The sequence below is a fragment of the Salmo salar genome, chromosome ssa05 (genome assembly GCF_905237065.1).
Source record: "Salmo salar chromosome ssa05, Ssal_v3.1, whole genome shotgun sequence".
Classification (NCBI taxonomy): domain Eukaryota; kingdom Metazoa; phylum Chordata; class Actinopteri; order Salmoniformes; family Salmonidae; genus Salmo; species Salmo salar.
This window is the reverse complement of record NC_059446.1, coordinates 35,671,868-35,691,495: the sequence shown is the minus strand read 5'-3', so window position 1 is coordinate 35,691,495 and position 19,628 is coordinate 35,671,868. Positions and strand designations below refer to the sequence as shown.

Sequence of the window (19,628 nt, the reverse complement as noted above, 5' to 3'; positions counted from 1 at the left end):
AATAGGAAGCCAATTCTAGATTTAACTTTGGATTGGAGATGTTTGATGTGAGTCTGGAAGGAGAGTTTACAGTCTAACCAGACACCTTCTAAGTCAGAACTGTCCAGAGTAGTGATGCTGGACAGGCGGGCAGGTGCAGGCAGCGATCGGTTGAATAGCATGCATTTAGTTTTACTTGTATTTAAGAGCAGTTGGAAGCCACGGAAGGAGAGTTGTATGGCATTGAAGCTTGTCTGGAGGGTTGTTAACACAGTGTCCAAAGAAGGGCCAGAAGTATACAGAATGGTTTCGTCTTCGTAGAGGTGGATCAGAGAATCACCAGCAGCGAGAGCGACATCATTGATGTATACGGAGAAAAGAGTCAACCCGAGAATTGAACTCTGTAGCACCCCCATAGAGACTGCCAGAGGTCCGGACAACAGGCCATCCGATTTGACACACTGAACTCTATCAGAGAAGTAGTTGGTGAACCAGGCGAGGCAATCATTTGAGAAACCAAGGCTATTGAGTCTGCCGATGAGGATGTGGTGATTGACAGAGTCGAAAGCTTTGGCCAGGTCAATGAATATGGCAGCACAGTATTGTTTCTTATCGATGGCGGTTACGATATCGTTTAGGACCTTCAGCAGTAGGTGCCAGGCTCACCGGTTTGTGTTAAGAACTGCAACACTGCTGGGTTTTTCACGCTCAACAGTTTCTCGTGTGTATCAAGAATGATCCACCACCCAAAGGACATCCAGCCAACTTGACACAACTGTGGGAAGCATTGGAGTCAACATGGGCCAACATTCCTGTAGAACTCTTTCGACACCTTGTAGAGAGCATGCCCCGAAAAATTGAGGCTATTCTGAGGGCAAAAGGGGGGTGCAACTCAATATTAGGAAGGTGTCCTTAATGTTTTGTACACTCAGTGTATTTGACGAAATTAGTGATTTCTCACAAATAATTTATTCACATATAACCGCAACCACAAATATCATATCAATGTCACAATGGGTGGCTTGTGGATTCCGAAGAGTCAGGTGCAGGAGACAGAAAAATTCCGTTAATGAATTTAATAAAAATATCCACACGGAAAATATGCAAGGTATAAAGTGCAAGGTGTGCAAAAGTAACGCACCACCCTTCAAAGAACGTAACCAGGGACGCAGCCCAAAAGGAATAGCGTAACTCCACAATATACAGAACCACATGAAACACACCCTGACAAACGAACAGTCTGGCAAGGCACACGGCTAAACACAGAACAAATACCCTCTGCCACGTCCTGACCAAACTACAATAACAATTAACCCTTATACTGGCCAGGACGTGACAATCAAGTAGAAAAACACAAACACACGGCGTATGGAGCTGTGTTGGGGACCAAATTGGGAAGTAAAATTGATATGTGTTGACACTGTGTGCATGTCTGACCTCCTAAGTCTGCAACTTCCTTTCAATAGAAGAGGAATCAACCCTAACAATTTCATGAGAACTGGCACATAACCAAACGTGCCGAAATCTTATGACTCAACACCGTCGGGGAACCACTGTGTATTTAATCGGATACAAACTGTAATAAATCAAAGTGGAAATCATATGAACTGTGATTAGCTGTATAATGACCTACTGTAGGGCCTACTGCACTAGCCTACTAATTGACCAGGGCAGCTGTATCAATATGGAGAGTAATGCATTACTTTTTTACCATTCCTGTGTAGCTCAGTTGATAGCCTATGGCCCTTGCAACACTAGTGTTGTGGGTTCTATTCCCACAGGGCACCAAGAAAATATATGCACTCACTACTGTAAGTTGCTCTGGATAAGAGCATTTGCTAAACGGCAGAAATTTAAATAGCCTTTGTTTATGTATTCGATTTTCCAAATGAGTGTTAAGGTTAATATACCGTGAAAGTGATTAATCAGACTGTATTCTACCAAAAAGTATGCTACTGTTTCTCTTCAACTCTGTCCTGCTTGTCATCATTCTCATGTTACTCTACTGCCAGCCAAGCCTGATATTGGTGGGTCATTGCTACAGCTTTAAGGTTAATATTTAGACAGTTCTGTAAATGGTTGTCGCAAAGTAGCACATTTACACAGCGGTCGATCCTGGCATGACAGGAGAAATGTACTATTGACTCTGGCCACCTTTCCACGTCATCGTCTTAATTTGCCGGAAATGTGAGTGATAAAACATGATCATAAAGAAATAAATGTGGACAGGATGAGCAGTAAGCTAACGTTGGCAGAGATGCATAGTCCAGGTGTTATCTATCTGGGAATGTCAGTTTTCACGTGACTCCAAACAGGACGGTCAGAAACTACAATAGTTATGCTTTTAGTTCCATATAGCATGCATCAGATCTGGGCCCGTATTCACAAAGCGTCTCAGAGTAGGAGTGCGGATCTAGGATCAGCTTTGCCTTTTAGATCATAATGAATAAGATTACATGGACAGGGGGGACCTGATCTTAAATCAGCGCTCCTACTCTGAGACGGGACCTGATTCCTGTACTGTAGCTTGTGGTATGTAGACTGTGTGTGTACGAGCCCATGGGTGTGGCCCTGTTGGGATTGTAGATTTGAATATCTATGGCTCAAATTTTCAAACGCAGCATACTGTTACACTTTCTGTATTTTGACTGTTCTACATCTTGAAAACTTGATTGCTGACAAAACATTTTGGGACTGTATCAAAAGTGGACTAATTAAACAAATACCAAAAGCTTTTGAATGGAATTTCACCCTTGCAGATGCCCTTGTTAAAACAACATAACTTTCACGTGTGAACGATTTCTATTGAGGATTTATACTGTAAGTGACTATTTAGGGTAATTGTGCTTCTTTGGTTCTTCAAACAAATTAGGCTCATTGCAGTGTCATGGTGTCATGGTGTTAATTTGCTCTGCATTCGTTCTGTTCGGCCGGCAGTTCTACTGCTCATATCCTGGGGTCAGTGCAGCCCCTCTTCTCCCTTCCCCTTTAAACCCTGGCCCCTGACCCATGGAGAAGTCAGAAACCCACTCAGTACCAATCAAAGGACAGGCTGACTTGCTTTATATAACTTTCACAGACAGAAAGTCAGTGTATTGTATTTAAAAAAAATTCTAATCCAATAACATCTGTAGTAGACTACCAGGGTAATGAGTTAGCATCAGGTGAGCACTCATACAGATAATATCAATGATATTCCTCTCCTGATGACAGCCAGCTATATGTGAAAACCAGTGGAGGCTCCTCAAAGAAGGAAGGGGAGGACCATCCCCCTCAGTGAATTTAATAATAATAAAAAATAGGGAAATATTTTGAAAAGTTATCCTTTTTAGATAAATCTATACTAAATATACGCATTCACGTCACCAAATACAGTGCATTCGGAAAGTATTCAGACCCGTTCCCTATTTCAACATTCTGTTATGTTACAGCCTTATTATAAAATCTACACTACACAAAATATGCCATAAGGACAAAGCGAAAACAGGTTTTTATAAATGTTTGAAAATGTATTAAAAATAAAAAACAGAAATACCTTATTTACATTAGTATTTAAACCCTTTGCTATGAGACTCGAAATTGAGCTCAGGTGCATCCTGTTTCCATTGATCATCCGGGAGATGTTTCTACAACTGGATTGGAGTCCACCTGTGGTAAATTCAATTTATTGGGCATGATTTGGAAAGGCACACCCCTATCTATATAAGGTCCCACAGTTGACAGTGCATGTCAGAGCAAAAGCAAAGCCATGAGGTCAAATAAATTGTCCGTAGAGCACCGAGACAGGATTGTGTTGAGGCACAGATCTGGGGAAGGGTACCAAAACATTTCTGCAGCATTGAAGGTCCCCAAGAACACGGTGGCCTCCATCATTCTTAAATGGGAGAAGTTTGGAACCACCAAGTCTCTTCCTAGAGCTGGCTGCCCGGCCAGACTGAGCAATCGGGGGAAAAGGGTCTTGGTCAGGGCCATTGCACTCCACCAATCAGGCCTGTATGGTAGATTGGCCAGACGGAAGCCACTCCTCAGTAAAAGGCACATGACAGCCCACTGACGTTTTGAACACTGAAGTCCACAAGTGAAGGGAAAAGGTGAGAGGAGGAGAGCATATGGATGCGAGAAGGAATTATACAACGATCAAGGGATCATGCTGATTCTATGTGGCTGCTATGAAAGTGAACTGTGTTTGCATGTGATCAGAGGTGTATTCATTCCGCCAACTCTGTTGAAAACGTTTCTTAAATGGAAGCAAACAGAACAAAAAGGGGATAAACATAACCTGAATTTGTCCAATAGAAACTCATTTTTAACTGTTGGACTAATGATTACACCCTAGATCAGCTAGATGCAGGCAAAAGTGTGTAAGGCGGTATTGAATGTGCCAATGTCTGTCACCTTGATTACAAAATGTATCTCGACCTGTGCACCTACGTTGTAAACTTTCATTAATAGACTAGGTTGTAGCAACCTCACGAAGGGTATAGGGAAAACTAGAGTATCATGTAGTAGCCTAAACTTATCGATGTTACATTGAACTGGGTGAATGTAATATAAATGACAGTCATCCAATATGCTGTAATAGAAATAAGGCCATGCCCATAATAAAAGAATAATAAAAAATGCGTATCGTCCTCCCTCATCTTAAACAACCCTGATCACCACTGGTGAAAACTGCCCCAAGTCTCTCTGCTGCCTGTGCTCGTCTAAACACCTGCCTTAAGGAGATAAGAGCTTGGATGAAGCAAAACTCCCTTCAACTTAATTAACAGCCGCAAAACCGAGGCTCTACCCCTCACCGGGTCCAGGTCCACTGTATCATTTCAAATCCAAAGTGCTGGAGTACAGAGCCAAAACAACAAAATATGTGTCACTGTCCCAATAATTTTGGAGCTCACTGTAGACGTGTTCCTTGTTGTGTCCCTTTGTTCTTTGTTTCAGGTACCCTGTCTACTTGTGCCCTTATTTCGTTTTTTTTTTATTTGATTTATTTTAACACACTCACTGCGCATTATACATTCAGTGTATTATTATTATGGAGTGGCTGAGGATCCAACTTTTCCCAGACCTTTTTTTTCTAACGTTAAAGGTCCCCAAGCTCCTGCGCATGTGTTAATTCTCTCCTTATGCGCTGTCTGTGTTCTACTTTTAGAGAACTCTTGCGAATGGTGCTTGTTTAATAACGATAGATGAAAGCTGAATCAATGTCTGCAAGATCACATGAGGATAGTACTCTACATAAAATAAACAAATATAATAGCATTGCATTACTGCAAGACAAAAAACACCACATTTTCCTCTCATGTGGCTAAAACTCAACCAGTAAAACGCTGCCAGTCGTGAATTATCATTCACGACTGGCAGCGAGAAATGTGAAGGGAAGGAGAACAGAAAAATATGTGCCTAACGCAGAGGTAAAGAAACATGCGCTCGGGATAAAAAGGTCAGGGAAATGTCAGCTCAGCAGCCACAGCCTTATTATTATTAGTAGTAGCAGTTGGATTAGAATGATTTGGAAAGAATCACAGACACACTATCATCTTGTTCCTGGCTTTAAACTAACCTACTGTAGTGGACAAAGGCTGTTGGGTTTATAGAGGAGCAAACAGGATCACTATGTTGACATTCTGCCAAAAGTCCCAGAATCCCCTGAGGATGTCCTGTGATGACATCATGATAGTTCCACCGGAGCCAGTCTGACCGGGGGTCTTATCACCCTGGCCATCACCCCGCCGCAGTGTCTGAGTCCAGGCGGGGTGACCAGTACACATTTGCCTCTACGGTCAGCCAGGGGGTCACTGACACATACCCGCTGTCAAGTGACACAGAGGGATGTGTTGGCTCATTTTTGAATGACTAACTTTTTCTATATGCACCACCACAGGCCCCAAACACACAGACCAATAATATCAACAGATTTCTCCAAATCCCGCATGGACACACGTCCTCCACTCTTGTGCCTGTTGCCTGTGTTAGAACGAGTAGAACTTACATGGCCAGCGCAGACAGGAAATGGTTCTGGGTTCCGAAGTTATAAGGGACACACATACAGCTTGTAGTTATAGAACATTTGCTGTAAGGAAAAATGCCTATTATTTTCCCACAATGACTGTCGCTCCATGGGTACACTTTACATTGGAATTTACATAAGAGTAAAAGTATTTCTCCTGTTCAAACATGCAGGCCTTGATAACATCCACTGAGCTATCATGTGTGTGGCACTGACATTGACATGCATTATGTAAAATACCCAAATCATGTCATGGGAACAGGTGAGTACAGCATAGAGACAGTCGTGTGGTTTTTGTGGGTGTAACTGACAATATAGTGTGAAACCAGACACAGGAAGTTTTGGGGAAGATATCCAACAAAGAAAGGCTTCAAGAAAAAATAACAATTAGCAAATATAACTAAACCTGTTATAATTTTGCAAATTAAGCAAATGATGACAGCTATTCAATTGAATTTCTGTCATTTCTATAAAGATTGCAATATCATTGTGTTTATATGCTGCATCTAGGTATACCATTTTAGGTTGATGATTATATCAAGGCATGGTCAATTTGTTTTTCCGCTATTGTATTTTTGTGCCAGCAAGGCCTGTACCATTAAGAGTGTGGATAGTTTATAGTTTAATATGAAGACAAAACAAACATAATTCCATCGTACAGTCTGGCATATGAAACCTCCCCATGCTCAATCGCCATTGGATTATATGGTCCCAAATGTCCTAATAAATATAGAGAGTTTACTTCATAACGTTCACACAACATTGTTTTATTCACGTCGTGTCCCATTTGGTTGAATAAATGCAACATCACCTGCATGTAATACTTCATTACCTTAATTCAACAACCTTCAGAAAATAAAGTAGTAAACTTCTATGATCCACAGTTAAATGCATATCTAAAACGCAGATGATGACCAAAGTAGCGCCACTGGCAAAGAACCACAGGAAAAGAACCACAGGCGTCAAGCACAATTTTTACGCCCTCAATCTTCACACAGTAGCAGTGTCTAAGAACCCACATATATCAACAGTTAGTTTTATACAATAACGTTTTAAAAAGGCAGTAAAAAAAAATGCTAAGTTCACAGAAGCATTGATTAAGTGACTGTGATGTTCATGTTAAATGGGTGGGTGCCACTTTATTATCTCGTGAGCGCACGAGAGTTATGGGATAAGGGAGAGAATAGAGAAACATATACAATGTAATAGTAGGAATGTAAATAAACGGGCCCAGGGTTCGCATTTTCCTCCCACTGGATTCCCGTCTTATCACTAACAGCTACACCACAGTGACAATATAATAATACCATCAGACAGTAAACAGAAAGCGAGACCTTATTATTAACTTTCCAGGCCATGTTAAAATATGTACTGGTAAATATGTACAGCTGTACATTTCATCCTCCATGGCCCTTACTGAGTGATTTTACAAGCTCTGTGCTGTTCTTTATAAACGGCAGAGCAGTGGAAAGGGCAGGGGAGGAGGTGATGCGTGTGAATGCTCAGTAAACACTCTCGTCTGGTGACTACTGGGGAGACATAAAATCAATATTTAGCTATGTGGATCTAAAATTGGATCTAAAAAATGTTTGACCATTTTAAGGTGGACATGTGAATGGAAACGGATATGAGATGAGGATTTCATGGGACATGCACCATGTCTGTGTGTGTGCTTACTAGATTTTTTTTTTACTGTATATAAAAGGACGTGAGTGGAAGAGATGACGAGGAGTCCATTAGGGCAGGCATCTGTCACCGATGTCCATTGGGTTCAGTTTGAGAACTCAAACAAAGTGAGTAGGTCTATAGTGAATCCCAGGTCCTGGGTAAGTTCTCCAGGATCCTCCGGCGATGCGACGGGTTCCACACCCCGGCTGCACGCAGGTCCTCCTCTGTGATACCACTGCGGAGAGAGCAAAGGTCATTTAGGTATCCCTGACTGACTTAGACCACCGAGACCAAACAAATCAGGTTCCATCCACCGTTATTCCTCCTCTCACCTGAAGTAGTCCAGGTCATCCCAGCCGTTGAGGCTGAGTCCCAGAGTGTACTTCTGTAGACCCAGGGTGCTGAGTAGTTCTCGCACCGTCTCTGGAGCTCCATAGAGGACCTGTATCAAACACCAAAACAAATGTCTCGTCAAAAAACTGATTGATAAAGCCTTAGGTCTGGGCCCATTACTAGGCACCTACAATCTAAGCTAGATTCCCTCAATCTCACACAAATTATCAAGGAACCTACCAGGTACAACCCCAAATCCGTAAACACGGGCACCCTCAAAGATATCATCCTGACCAACATGCCTTCTAAATACAACTCTGCTGTCTTCAACCAGGATCTCAGCGATCACTGCCTCATTGCCTGCGTCCGTAATGGGCCCGCGGTCAAACGACCACCCTTCATCATTGTCAAACGCTCCTTTCTAATCGACCTGGCCTGGGTATCCTGGAAGGATAATGACCTCATCCCGTCAGTAGAGGATGTCTGGTTATTCTTTAAAAGTGCTTTCCTCACCATCTTAAATAAGCATGGCACATTAAAAAAATGTAGAACCTGGAACATATAAGCCCTTGGTTCACTCCAGACTTGACTGCCCTTGACCAGCACAAAAAACATCCTGTGGCGTACTGCATTAGCATCGAATAGCCCCCGCGATATGCAACTTTTCAGGGAAGTTAGGAACCAATATACACAGTCAGTTAGGAAAGCAAAGGCTAGCTTTTTCAAACAGAAATTTGCATCCTGTAGCACAAATTCCCAAAAGTTTTGGGACACTGTAAAGTCCATGGAGAATAAGAGTACCTCCTCCCAGCTGCCCACTGCACTGAGGCTAGGAAACACTGTCACCACCGATAAATCCACGATAATCGAGAATTTCAATAAGCATTTTTCTACGGCTGGCCATGCTTTCCACCTGGCTACCCCTACCCCAGCCAACAGCTCCGCACCCCCCGCAGCTACTTGCCCAAGCCCCCCCCTAGAGCTTCTCCTTCACCCAAATCCAGATAGCTGATGTTCTGAAAGAGCTGCAAAATCTGGACCCCTACAAATCAGCTGGGCTAGACAATCTGGACCCTCTCTTTCTAAGATTATCTGCCGCAATTGTTGCAACCCCTATTACTAGCATGTTCAACCTCTCTTTCGTATCGTCTGAGATCCCTAAAGATTGGAAAGCTGCCACTGTCAAAGGGGGAGACACTCTAGACCCAAACTGTTATAGACCTATATCCATCCTCCCCTGCCTTTCTAAAGTCTTCGAAAGCCAAGTTAACAAACAGATCACCGACCATTTCGAAACCCATCGTACCTTCTCCACTATGCAGTCTGGTTTCCGAGCTGGTCATGGGTGCACCTCAGCCACGCTCAAGGTCCTAAACAATATCATAACCGCCATCGATAAAAGACGAGTACTGTGCAGCCGTCTTCATTGACCTGGCCAAGGCTTTCGACTCTGTCAATTACTGCATTCATATCGGCAGACTCAACAGCCTTGGTTTCTCTAATGACTGCCTCGCCTGGTTCACCAACTACTTCTCGGATAGAGTTCAGTGTGTCAAATCGGAGGGCCTGTTGTCCGGACCTCTGGCAGTCTCTATGAGAGTGCCACAGGGTTCAATTCTCTGGCCGACTCTTTTCTCTGTATATATCAATGATGTCGCTCTTGCTGCTGGTGATTCTCTGACCCACTTCTATGCAGATGACACCATTCTGTATACTTCTGGCCCTTCTTTGGACACTGTGTTAACAAACCTCCAGACGAGCTTCAATGCCATACAACACTCCTTCCGTGGCCTCCAACTGCTCTTAAATGCTAGTAAAACTAAATTCATGCTTTTAAACAGATCGCTGCCTGCACCAGCCCGCCCGCCCAGCATCACTACTATGGACGGTTCTGACTTAGAATATGTGGACAACTACAAATACCTTGGTGTCTGCTTAGACAGTAAACTCTCCTTCCAAACTCACATTAAGCATCTCCAATCCAAAATTAAATCCAGAATCGGCTTCCTATTTCGCATCAAAGCCTCCTTCACTCATGCTGCTAAATATACCCTCGTAAAACTGATTATCCTACCGATCCTTGACTTGGGCGATGTCATTTACAAAATAGCCTCCAACACTACTCAGCAAATTGGATGCAGTCGATCACAGTGCCATTCATTTCGTCACCAAAGCCCCATATACTACCCACCACTGCGACCTGTATGCTCTCGTTGGCTGGCCCTTGCTTCATATTCGTCACGAAACCCACTGGCTCCAGGTCATCTATAACTCTTTGCTAGGTAAACCCCGCCTTATCTCTGCTCACTGGTCACCATAGCAGCACCCACCCATAGCACTCACTCCAGCAGGTATATTTCACTGGTCATCCCCAAAGCCAACTCCTCATTTGGCCGCCTTTCCTTCCAGTTCTCTGCTGCCAATGACTGGAACGAATTGCAAAATTCACTGAAGCTGGAGACTTATATATCCCTCACTAACTTTAAGCATCAGCTGTCAGAGTAGCTTACCGATCACTGCACCTGTACACAGCCCATCTGTAAATAGCCCACCCAACTACCTCATCCCCATATTGTATCTCTACTTGCACATCAGCATCTGCACATCTATCACTCCAGTGTTAATGCTAAATTGTAATAATTTCGCCACTATGGCCTATGTATTGCCTTACCTCCCTAATCTTACTGCATTTGCACTGTATATATATAGATTTGTATTTTTTTTCTATTGTGTTATTGACTGTACATTTGTTTATCCCATGTGTAACTCTGTTTTTTGTTTTTGTTGCACTGCTTTGCTTTATCTTGGCCAGGTCACAGTTTTAAATGAGAACTTGTTCATAACTGGCCTACCTGATTAAATAAAGGTGAAATAAAAAATAAAATAAACATTTTATATCTACCCACCTCTTTCTCCCAGCAGTAGCCTCTTTCTGCAGCCATGGCCAGGTCATTCCTCTGGGCCAGTCTCTGGCATGGGGTAGATGGAGCCTCAAGGTCCATTGGGAAGAAGTCTACCTCGCTGAGTGACTTGGCTATCTGCAGGGCTGTGAGGGAGTGGTCCCCAAGGGGCCCAACTGGCTGCTCCACCACCCACGGTGCTGAGGCCTGGGTGTGGGGTACACAGGTGGACAAATATGGGTAGAAGGCTGGGAGTTTGCTGCTCCGTACAGGGATGGCTTGTTCCTGTTGGTGCACCCTAGGCTGTTCTCTCCTGGGGGTCTCTCTGATGATGGCGGAGTGGTTCATGTACATGTTCCTCAGGTTCTTGGCAGGCAGGATGGAGTCCTGGACAACATTGTTTTTGCTTGGTCGTGGTTGTATGGGTTGTTCATGATAGTGAGAGGTGGGGCTTGGGGCAGGGGGGATTGGCGATGGGTCCTTTGATGGGAAGAGCTGATAGGAGGAGTTGGTCTGGGGTGGATGAGGGTCATTGGTGGAAGGATAGTGGGGCAGGATGCCTGGAATCTCGATTTCAGTGAAGTCAGACCTGCGAGGGGACTTCCTGTCACAGCCACGCCCCCCGAAGAGTTTGGGTAACTGCAGCGCGGAGTCGCCGGCCCAGACCACCTGAGGGTCCCTGCGAGGGGGTGGAGACTCCTCTACTCTTCCCAGGACAGACACACCTTCAAATATGAAGTAGGCAGGGTTTGTGTAACTGCTAGGGGCCGGCTTGGGTGGAGGCGGTGAGGATCTGAAATGGGTGGACAGATAATAATGAAAGTAGGCTAAATGACAAACTATACTATAAACTCCCATCACTAATCATATCTCGGAATCATATGCTGACAATGTATGTTGGCTGGTTTTACAATGAGTGGCTTGAAAAACACCAAAAAGATCCTCACCGGCTGATAGGTGTCCGAGTGGACGGAGGAGACAAGCATCCCCTCACCAGACCCTTCTCATCCTTCTCAAAGCAGAACCATTCTGAAAAAGACAAAACAGATGTTTACTGGACACCATCTAACTCATGTCTTCTCCATATGTCCTGTGTTGTCTGGAGTAAAGGCTGCCCCTGGCGTGTGTTGGCAGTGTTTATGTGTGTTGTTATGGCAATGCATAATGCCTGACCTATAGGGCAAATGGCACCCACTCACACTGTTTCCTTTGAATGTCTCAGGATGCATCTGGTCAGGGTCAGTCAGCGAGGAGCCAAAAGAGGAAGCCAGGGCAGAGACCACAGAGAGAGAAAGCCAAGCCTTGGATCAATCAGGAACCAAATAGAGGAAGCAATGAGAGATACACAGGAGAACCAGACGGCATATGGACTGTCGCAACAGAAGCCCAGCGGGAAGTGATAGTGCGAGCAGAGGAAGGAGAGGAGAGCAGTGATGAGGTTGGCGGGAGGGCAGCCAGGCGAACCCACCGTAGATCTTCTCCCGTGTTCCTCGCCGGTCCTTGGGCACATGGACCCTGACTCGCCCACGTATGGAGCCCATCTCCTCGCCCCGGTGGGTCAGAAACGTCTCAAACTGCTCTGTCGCGCCGATAAGGGAGCGCAGCGCCACACAGCACTCACCTACAGAGTCAACAGTAGGATCAACAATGGAGTGGACACTGATCCCGGCCTAGACACTGATCTCTGGTCAGTTTAGCTTTTTTCTCTCCTAATAGTTAAGATTTGAAGACTGTACACTGGTCTTTGATCTGTGCCTAAAATACACTTCAAAAGATCAAAACATCCTAATGACTAGGGTCAAAGGGCATTGATTGACTAAGTGACTGATGAGAGGGGAAATAGTGAATGGTGGTGGTTTACGAACAGGAAGGGAAGGAGTAATGACCAACCGTATGACTCAAACCCGTCACATGACTTGACAGACAGCAGGAGGTGCTGATCCTGAAGGTATTCCATGTCTGAGACGATCGGGAGAAGCTATGATATGTAGACACACACACACACACACACAAACAGGTTAGCTATGCGTCTTTGGTATGAGTTTGCTCATCTAGCTCCAGATTGATGTATTTACCTTGGGAAGCTGCTTGGGGGACCAGCCCAGTTTGAGGAAGCCAGGCACGTCACAGCTCTGTGAGTCATTCTCTACGGAACGGCGGATCTCTGCTCAAAACAGATATCGACTTAAATTATTCATCACATAAGTCACAGAGTTTATTATAGAACTTTAGATGAACTAGGTGAGAAAAGGTTAAGGACAAAGCACCTTCAAGGCAGGATGAGTGAAACTCAATGAAGAACTTGGCTTTGCTGGCTGTCTTCACAATGGCCTCAACGCCTTCCAATTCCATCCAGGCCCTCTCCATGCTTGAGTTTGGGTCTGTTTTGTAGTGCAAAGCAATCGAGGCTCACAAGCAAGCATCACAGTTATATTGTACGACGTATATTAATCACAATTCTTATGTCAAAATAACCACAATCACCTGTTTTGGAAATGAACTGTGATGTCACCCCTACATGGAATGTGGCAAAAACAGGTGAGTGGTCGCTGGTGAAGATGTCATCTGTGCAACCTGGAGACAGAGAGATCTCAGTCATAATGATACAACCGTGTCCATTATCCTTATTCTGTTAACTGTACCATCATATAAGCATTCTTATGTCACTGATGATCACTTCAGCACTCTGTTATTCAACCTTATCATCAAAACCTGTGGCATAGACTAAACTAATGATCCTTTAATGGCTATGATTATACTGTATTATGCTGTATTATGCTGTATGGGGAGTATTTGCTGAGGGAGGTCAAAAGCAGTGCCCTGGAGTCAGGGCTACGGTGAGGAACTGACTGTTCGTCTGAGGACCACAGACCAGAGGATGTAGGAGTTGTCAATCATACCTTAACAGGGCATCTCACATTTTACAGGAAAACAATGAAAGAAATGGCCACAAAAGATATCCTTTAGGAACGCCACGAGAAATAATACTGTGATATCCAATTTGCTGTGCACTAATGCTAAACTACAACGCTGTTTGAGTGCCTTCGGTAAGTAATCAGGCCCCTAGACTTTTTCCACATTTTGTTATGGTTACAGTCTTATTTTAAAATGTATTAAATCGTTTTTTTCCCCCTCATCAATCTACACACAATACCCCATAATGACAAAGCAAAAACAGGATTTTAGACATTTTTGCTCATTTATTAAAAATAAAACCTGGAAATATCACATTCACATAAGTATTCAGACCATTTACTCAGTACTTTGTTGAAGCACCTTTGGCAGCGATTACAGCCTTGAGTCTTCTTGGGTATGACGCTACAAGCTTGGCAGACCTGTATTTGGGGAGTTTCACACATTCTTCTCTGCAGATCCTCTCAAGCTCTGTCAGGTTGGATGGGGAGTGTCGCTGCACAACTATTTTCAGGTTTCTCCAGAGATGTTCGATTGGGTTCAAGTCCGGCCTCTGGCTAGGCCACTCAAGGACATTTACAGGTTTGTCCCGAAGTCACTCCTGCTTTGTCTTGGCTGTGTGCTTAAGGTCGTTGTCCTGTTGGAAGGTGAACCTTTTCCCCATTCTGAGGTCTTCAGCGCTCTGGAGCAGGTTTTCATCAAGGATCTCTTTTGTACTTTTCTCCGTTCATCTTCGCCTCGATCCTGACTAGTCTCCCAGTCCCTGCCACTGAAAAACATCCAAACAGAATAATGCTGCCACCACCATGCTTCACCGTAGGGATGGTGCCAGGTTCCTCTGGAAGTTATGCTTGGCATTCAGGCCAAAGAGTTCAATCTTGGTTTCATCAGATCAGAGAATCTTGTTTCGCATGGTCTGAGTCTTTAGGTGCCTTTTGGCAAACTCCAAGCGGGCTGTCATGTGCCTTTTACTGAGGAGTGGCTTCTGTCTGGCCACTCTAACATAAAGGCTTGATTGGTGGTGCTGCAGAGATGGTTGTCCTTCTGGAAGGTTCTCCCATCTCCACAGAGGAACTCAAGAGCTCTGTCAGACTGACCAAGTCACCTCCCTGACCAAGGCCCTTTTCCTCCGATTGCTCAGTTTGGCCGGGCGGCCAGCTCTAGGAAGAGTCTTGGTGGTTCCAAACTTCTTCCATTTAAGAAAGATGGAAGCTACTGTGTTCTTGGGGACCTTCAATGCTGCAGAAATGTTTTGGTACCCTTCCCCAGATCTGTGTCTTGACACAATCCAGTCTCGGAGCTCTACAGACAATTCCTTCAACCTCATGGCTTGGCTTTTGCTCTGACATGCACTGTCAACTGTGGGACCTTATATAGACAGGTGTGTGCCTTTCCAAATCATGTTCAATTAATTGAATTTACCACAGGTGGACTCCAATCAAGTTGTAGAAACATCTCAAGGATGATCAATGGCAACAGGATGCACCTGAGCTCAATTTCGAGTCTTATAGCAAAGGGTCTGAATACTTAAGGAAATAAGGTATTTCTGTTTTTTTATTATTAATAAATTAGCAAGAATATCTAAGAAACTGTTTTTGCTTTTTCTTCACGTGGTATTGCTGACAATTTTTATTTCTGTAATCCATTTTAGAATAAGGCTGTAATGTAACAAAATGTGGAAAAAGTCAAGGGGTCTGAATACTTTCTGAAGGCACTGTATGTCTGAGGATAATGTTACGAGCCAACAAAAAATAAACTCAGCAAAAAAATAAACATCCTCTCACTGTCGTTTATTTTCAGCAAACTTAACATGTGTAAATATTTGTATGAACATAAGATTCAACAACTGAGACATCAAACTGAGTTCCATAGACATTTGACTAACAGAAATTGAATAATGTGTCCCTGAACAAAGGGAGGGTCAAAAGTAACAGTCAGAATCTGGTGTGGCCACCAGCTGCATTAAGTACTGCAGTGCATCTCGTCCTCATGGACTGCACCAGATTTGCCAGTTCTTGCTGTGAGATGTTACCCCACACTTCCACCAAGGCACCTGCAAGTTCCCAGACAATTCTGGGGGGAATGGCCCTAGCCCTCACCCTCTGATCCAACAGGTCCCAGACGTGCTCAATGGGATTGAGATCCGGGCTCTTCGCTGGTCATGGCAGAACACTGACATTCCTGTCTTGCAGGAAATCACGCACAGAACGAGCAGTATGGCTGGTGGCATTGTCATGCTGGACATGCTGGAGGGTCATGTCAGGATGAGCCTGCAGGAAGGGTACCACATGAGGGAGGAGGATGTCTTCCCTGTAACAAACAGCGTTGAGATTGCCTGCAATGACATCACGCTCAGTCTGATGATCCTGTGACACACCACCCCAGACCTTGACGGACCCTCCACCTCCAAATCGTTCCCACTCCAGAGTACAGGCCTCGGTGTAACATTCATTCCTTTGATGATAAACGCAAATCCGACCATCACCCCTGCTGAGATAAGGGCACTTTTTGCCAGTCCTGTCTGGTCCAGAGACGGTGGGTTTGTGCCCATAGGCGATGTTGTTGCCAGTGATGTCTGGTGAGGACCTGCCTTACAACAGGCCTAAAAGCCCTCAGTCCAGCCTCTCTCAGCCTATTGCAGACAGTCTGAGCACTGATTGAGGGATTGTGCGTTCCTGGTGTAACTCGGGCAGTTGTTGTTGCCATCCTGTACCTGTCCCACAGGTGTCGTGTTCGGATGTACTGATCCTTTGCAGGTGTTGTTACACGTGGTCTCCACTGCGAGGACGATCAACTGTCCGTCCTGTCTCCCTGTAGCACTGTCTTAGGCGTCTCACAGTATGGACATTGCAATTTCTTGCCCTGGCCACATCTGCAGTCCACATGCCTCCTTGCAGCATGCCTAAGGCACGTTCACGCAGATGAGCAGGGATTCTACCCTGGGCATCTTTCTTTTGGTGTTTTTCAGAGTCAGTAGAAAGGCCTCTTTAGTGTTCTAAGTTTTCATAACTGTGACCTTAATTGCCTACCGTCTGTAAGCTTTTACTGTCTTAACGACCGTTCCACAGGTGCATGTTCATTCATTGTTTATGGTTCATTGAACAAGCATGGGAAACAGTGTTTAAACCCTCTGCAATGAAGTTATTTTGATTTTTACGAATTATCTTTGAAAGACAGGGTCCTGAAAAAGATTGTTAATTTTTATGTCCTAAACCAGGGATGGGCAATCAGCTGCCCACAGCCCCCATTTTGTAGGCCTGTGGCCCAATAATAATAATAACAAAAATACAATTTATTAAACAAATTTTACATACATGTATTTGTTTTTGGTTGGAACTCAATCGGGGTCTCCACTTACTGTTGAGAGTTAGAATAATAGAATACACAGGGTGCAATTTTGAAATGTGGTTGTGCATCAGCAGTCACTCAGTTAGCACGTCAGCAATTTTATTTACGATTGATATGTTAGTCTAGTGGCTAGCTATCTAAACTTGTAGTAAGCATGGTCCAGTGGGCCCCGACCGAGGTGGGGCCCACTGATCATCAGTTATCATATAAAAAACTGCAAACATTTGCCTGCACCCTATGGCAAAATGTGTACAGTCGTGGCCAAAAGTTTTGAGAATGACACAAATATTAATTTTCACAAAGACTGCTGCCTCAGTATGTATGATGGTAATTTGCATATACTCCAGAATGTTATGAAGAGTGATCAGATGAATTGCAATTAATTGCAAAGTCCCTCTTTGCCATGCAAATGAACTGAATCCCAAAAACATTTCCACTGCATTTCAGCCCTGCCACAAAAGGACCAGCTAACATCATGTCAGTGATTCTCTTGTTAACACAGGTGTGAGTGTTGACGAGGACAAGGCTGGAGATCACTCTGTCATGCTGATTGAGTTCGAATAACAGACTGGAAGCTTCAAAAGGAAGGTGGTGCTTGGAGTCATTGTTCTTCCTCTGTCAACCACCGTTACCTGCAAGGAAACACGCGCCGTCATCATTGATTTGCACAAAAAGGGCTTCACAGGAAAGGATATTGCTGCCAGTAAGATTGCACCTAAATCAACCATTTATCGATCATCAAGAACTTCAAGGAGAGCGGTTCAATTGTTGTAAAGAAGGCTTCAGGGCGCCCAAGAAAGTCCAGCAAGCGCCAGGACCGTCTCCTAAAGTTGATTCAGCTGCGGGATCGGGGCACCACCAGTACAGAGCTTGCTCAGGAATGGCAGCAGGCAGGTGTGAGTGCATCTGCACGCACAGTGAGACAAAGACTTTTGGAGGATGGCCTGGTGTCAAGAAGGGCAGCAAAGAAGCCACTTCTCTCCAGGAAAAACATCAGGGACAGACTGATATTCTGCAAAAGTTACAGGGATTGAACTGCTGAGGACTGGAGTAAAGTCATTTTCTCTGATGAATCCCCTTTCCGATTGTTTGGGGCATCCGGAAAAAAGCTTGTCCGGAGAAGACAAGGTGAGCGCTACCATCAGTCCTGTGTCATGCCAACAGTAAAGCATCCTGAGACCATTCATGTGTGGGGTTGCTTCTCAGCCAAGGGAGTGGGCTGACTCACAATTTTGCCTAAGAACACAGCCATGAATAAAGAATGGTACCAACACATCCTCCGAGAGCAACTTCTCCCAACCATCCAGGAACAGTTTGGTGACGAACAATGCCTTTTCCAGCATGATGGAGCACCTTGCCATAAGGCAAAAGTGATAACTAAGTGGCTTGGGGAACAAAACATCGATATTTTGGGTCCATGGCCAGGAAACTCCTCAGACCTTAAGCCCATTGACAACTTGTGGTTAATCCTCAAGAGGCAGGTGGACAAACAAAAACCCACAAATTCTGACAAACTCCAAGCATTGATTATGCAAGAATGGGCTGCCATCAGTCAGGATGTGGCCCAGAAGTTAATTGACAGCATGCCAGGGCGGATTGCAGAGGTCTTGAAAAAGAAGGGTCAACACTGCAAATATTGACTCTTTGCATCAACTTCATGTAATTGTCAATAAAAGCCTTTGACACTTAAGAAATGCTTGTAATTATACTTCAGTATTTCCATAGTAACATCTGACAAAAATATCTAAAGACACTGAAGCAGCAGACTTTGTGAAAATGTATATTTGTGTCATTGTCAAACTTTTGGCCACGACTGTAGAATTGCCGGAAATTAGCTTCAAAACTGCTAATGTTTTTCTCCGCCCCATGGCAAAATGAGTAGAATTGCAGGAAATTAACTTTAAAATGTAAATATCGCTCATTGCTGTCATGAGGGGGGCCGCTAAAATGTTTTCTCACAAGGGGATGGGGTTGGGAGGGTACGCAGACCCATGAGCCACTGCGGCCCCTCATGATGAGTTCTGTTTTTTTGTGGCCCCCAGCCCCATCAAAATTTCTCATCCATATCGTTATCCTAAACCCACCATAGGAGTTGCAGGTGATATGTGTCTCTGAGTAAGACTTCCACAGAATCCGGTCACACCATGATGGCACATTGACACGCACCTGTAGACACAGAATAGAAGAATGGCTATATTTATTGTGTGTTTGTGTGTGTTCGATGCGGACACATTAAACATAGAATTGATTTAGACATGTTTTATTATATAATGTAGGGAACACTGCATTCCAATCATACCAGCCATTTCACTCTGTGAGGTAGTTTTAGTAGTCATGGTGACAGCTGCCGTCAAAGCAACTACCTACCCCCTGTGTCCCCAATAGAGACTGATTGGGTTACACACACAGTAAATCCAGTCGTGAGCTATACTTCTTTGTTTAGAATGTTTAGAGGGGCAGGTTACACTAGTTGAAGAAGC

The 19,628-nt window shown here is 44.3% G+C and overlaps 1 protein-coding gene across 1 annotated transcript in view; it reads right to left on the bottom strand.

The window, feature by feature from the left end:
• Positions 1-6,732: 6,732 nt before the first annotated feature.
• The window catches only part of LOC106604736 (phosphatidylinositol 3,4,5-trisphosphate 5-phosphatase 2B), a 34,267-nt gene continuing 21,371 nt past the window's right edge, over positions 6,733-19,628 (bottom strand). Inside the window, exons 17-26 of the mRNA XM_014199707.2 lie at positions 19,233-19,314; positions 13,372-13,461; positions 13,155-13,268; positions 12,963-13,051; positions 12,778-12,865; positions 12,356-12,508; positions 11,835-11,916; positions 10,894-11,680; positions 7,987-8,096; positions 6,733-7,889 (exon numbers count right to left, since the gene is read on the bottom strand). Coding sequence (XP_014055182.2) covers positions 7,790-7,889; positions 7,987-8,096; positions 10,894-11,680; positions 11,835-11,916; positions 12,356-12,508; positions 12,778-12,865; positions 12,963-13,051; positions 13,155-13,268; positions 13,372-13,461; positions 19,233-19,314 — 1,695 coding nt within the window. The 3' untranslated portion in view covers positions 6,733-7,789. The remainder of the gene's footprint in view (positions 7,890-7,986; positions 8,097-10,893; positions 11,681-11,834; positions 11,917-12,355; positions 12,509-12,777; positions 12,866-12,962; positions 13,052-13,154; positions 13,269-13,371; positions 13,462-19,232; positions 19,315-19,628) is intronic.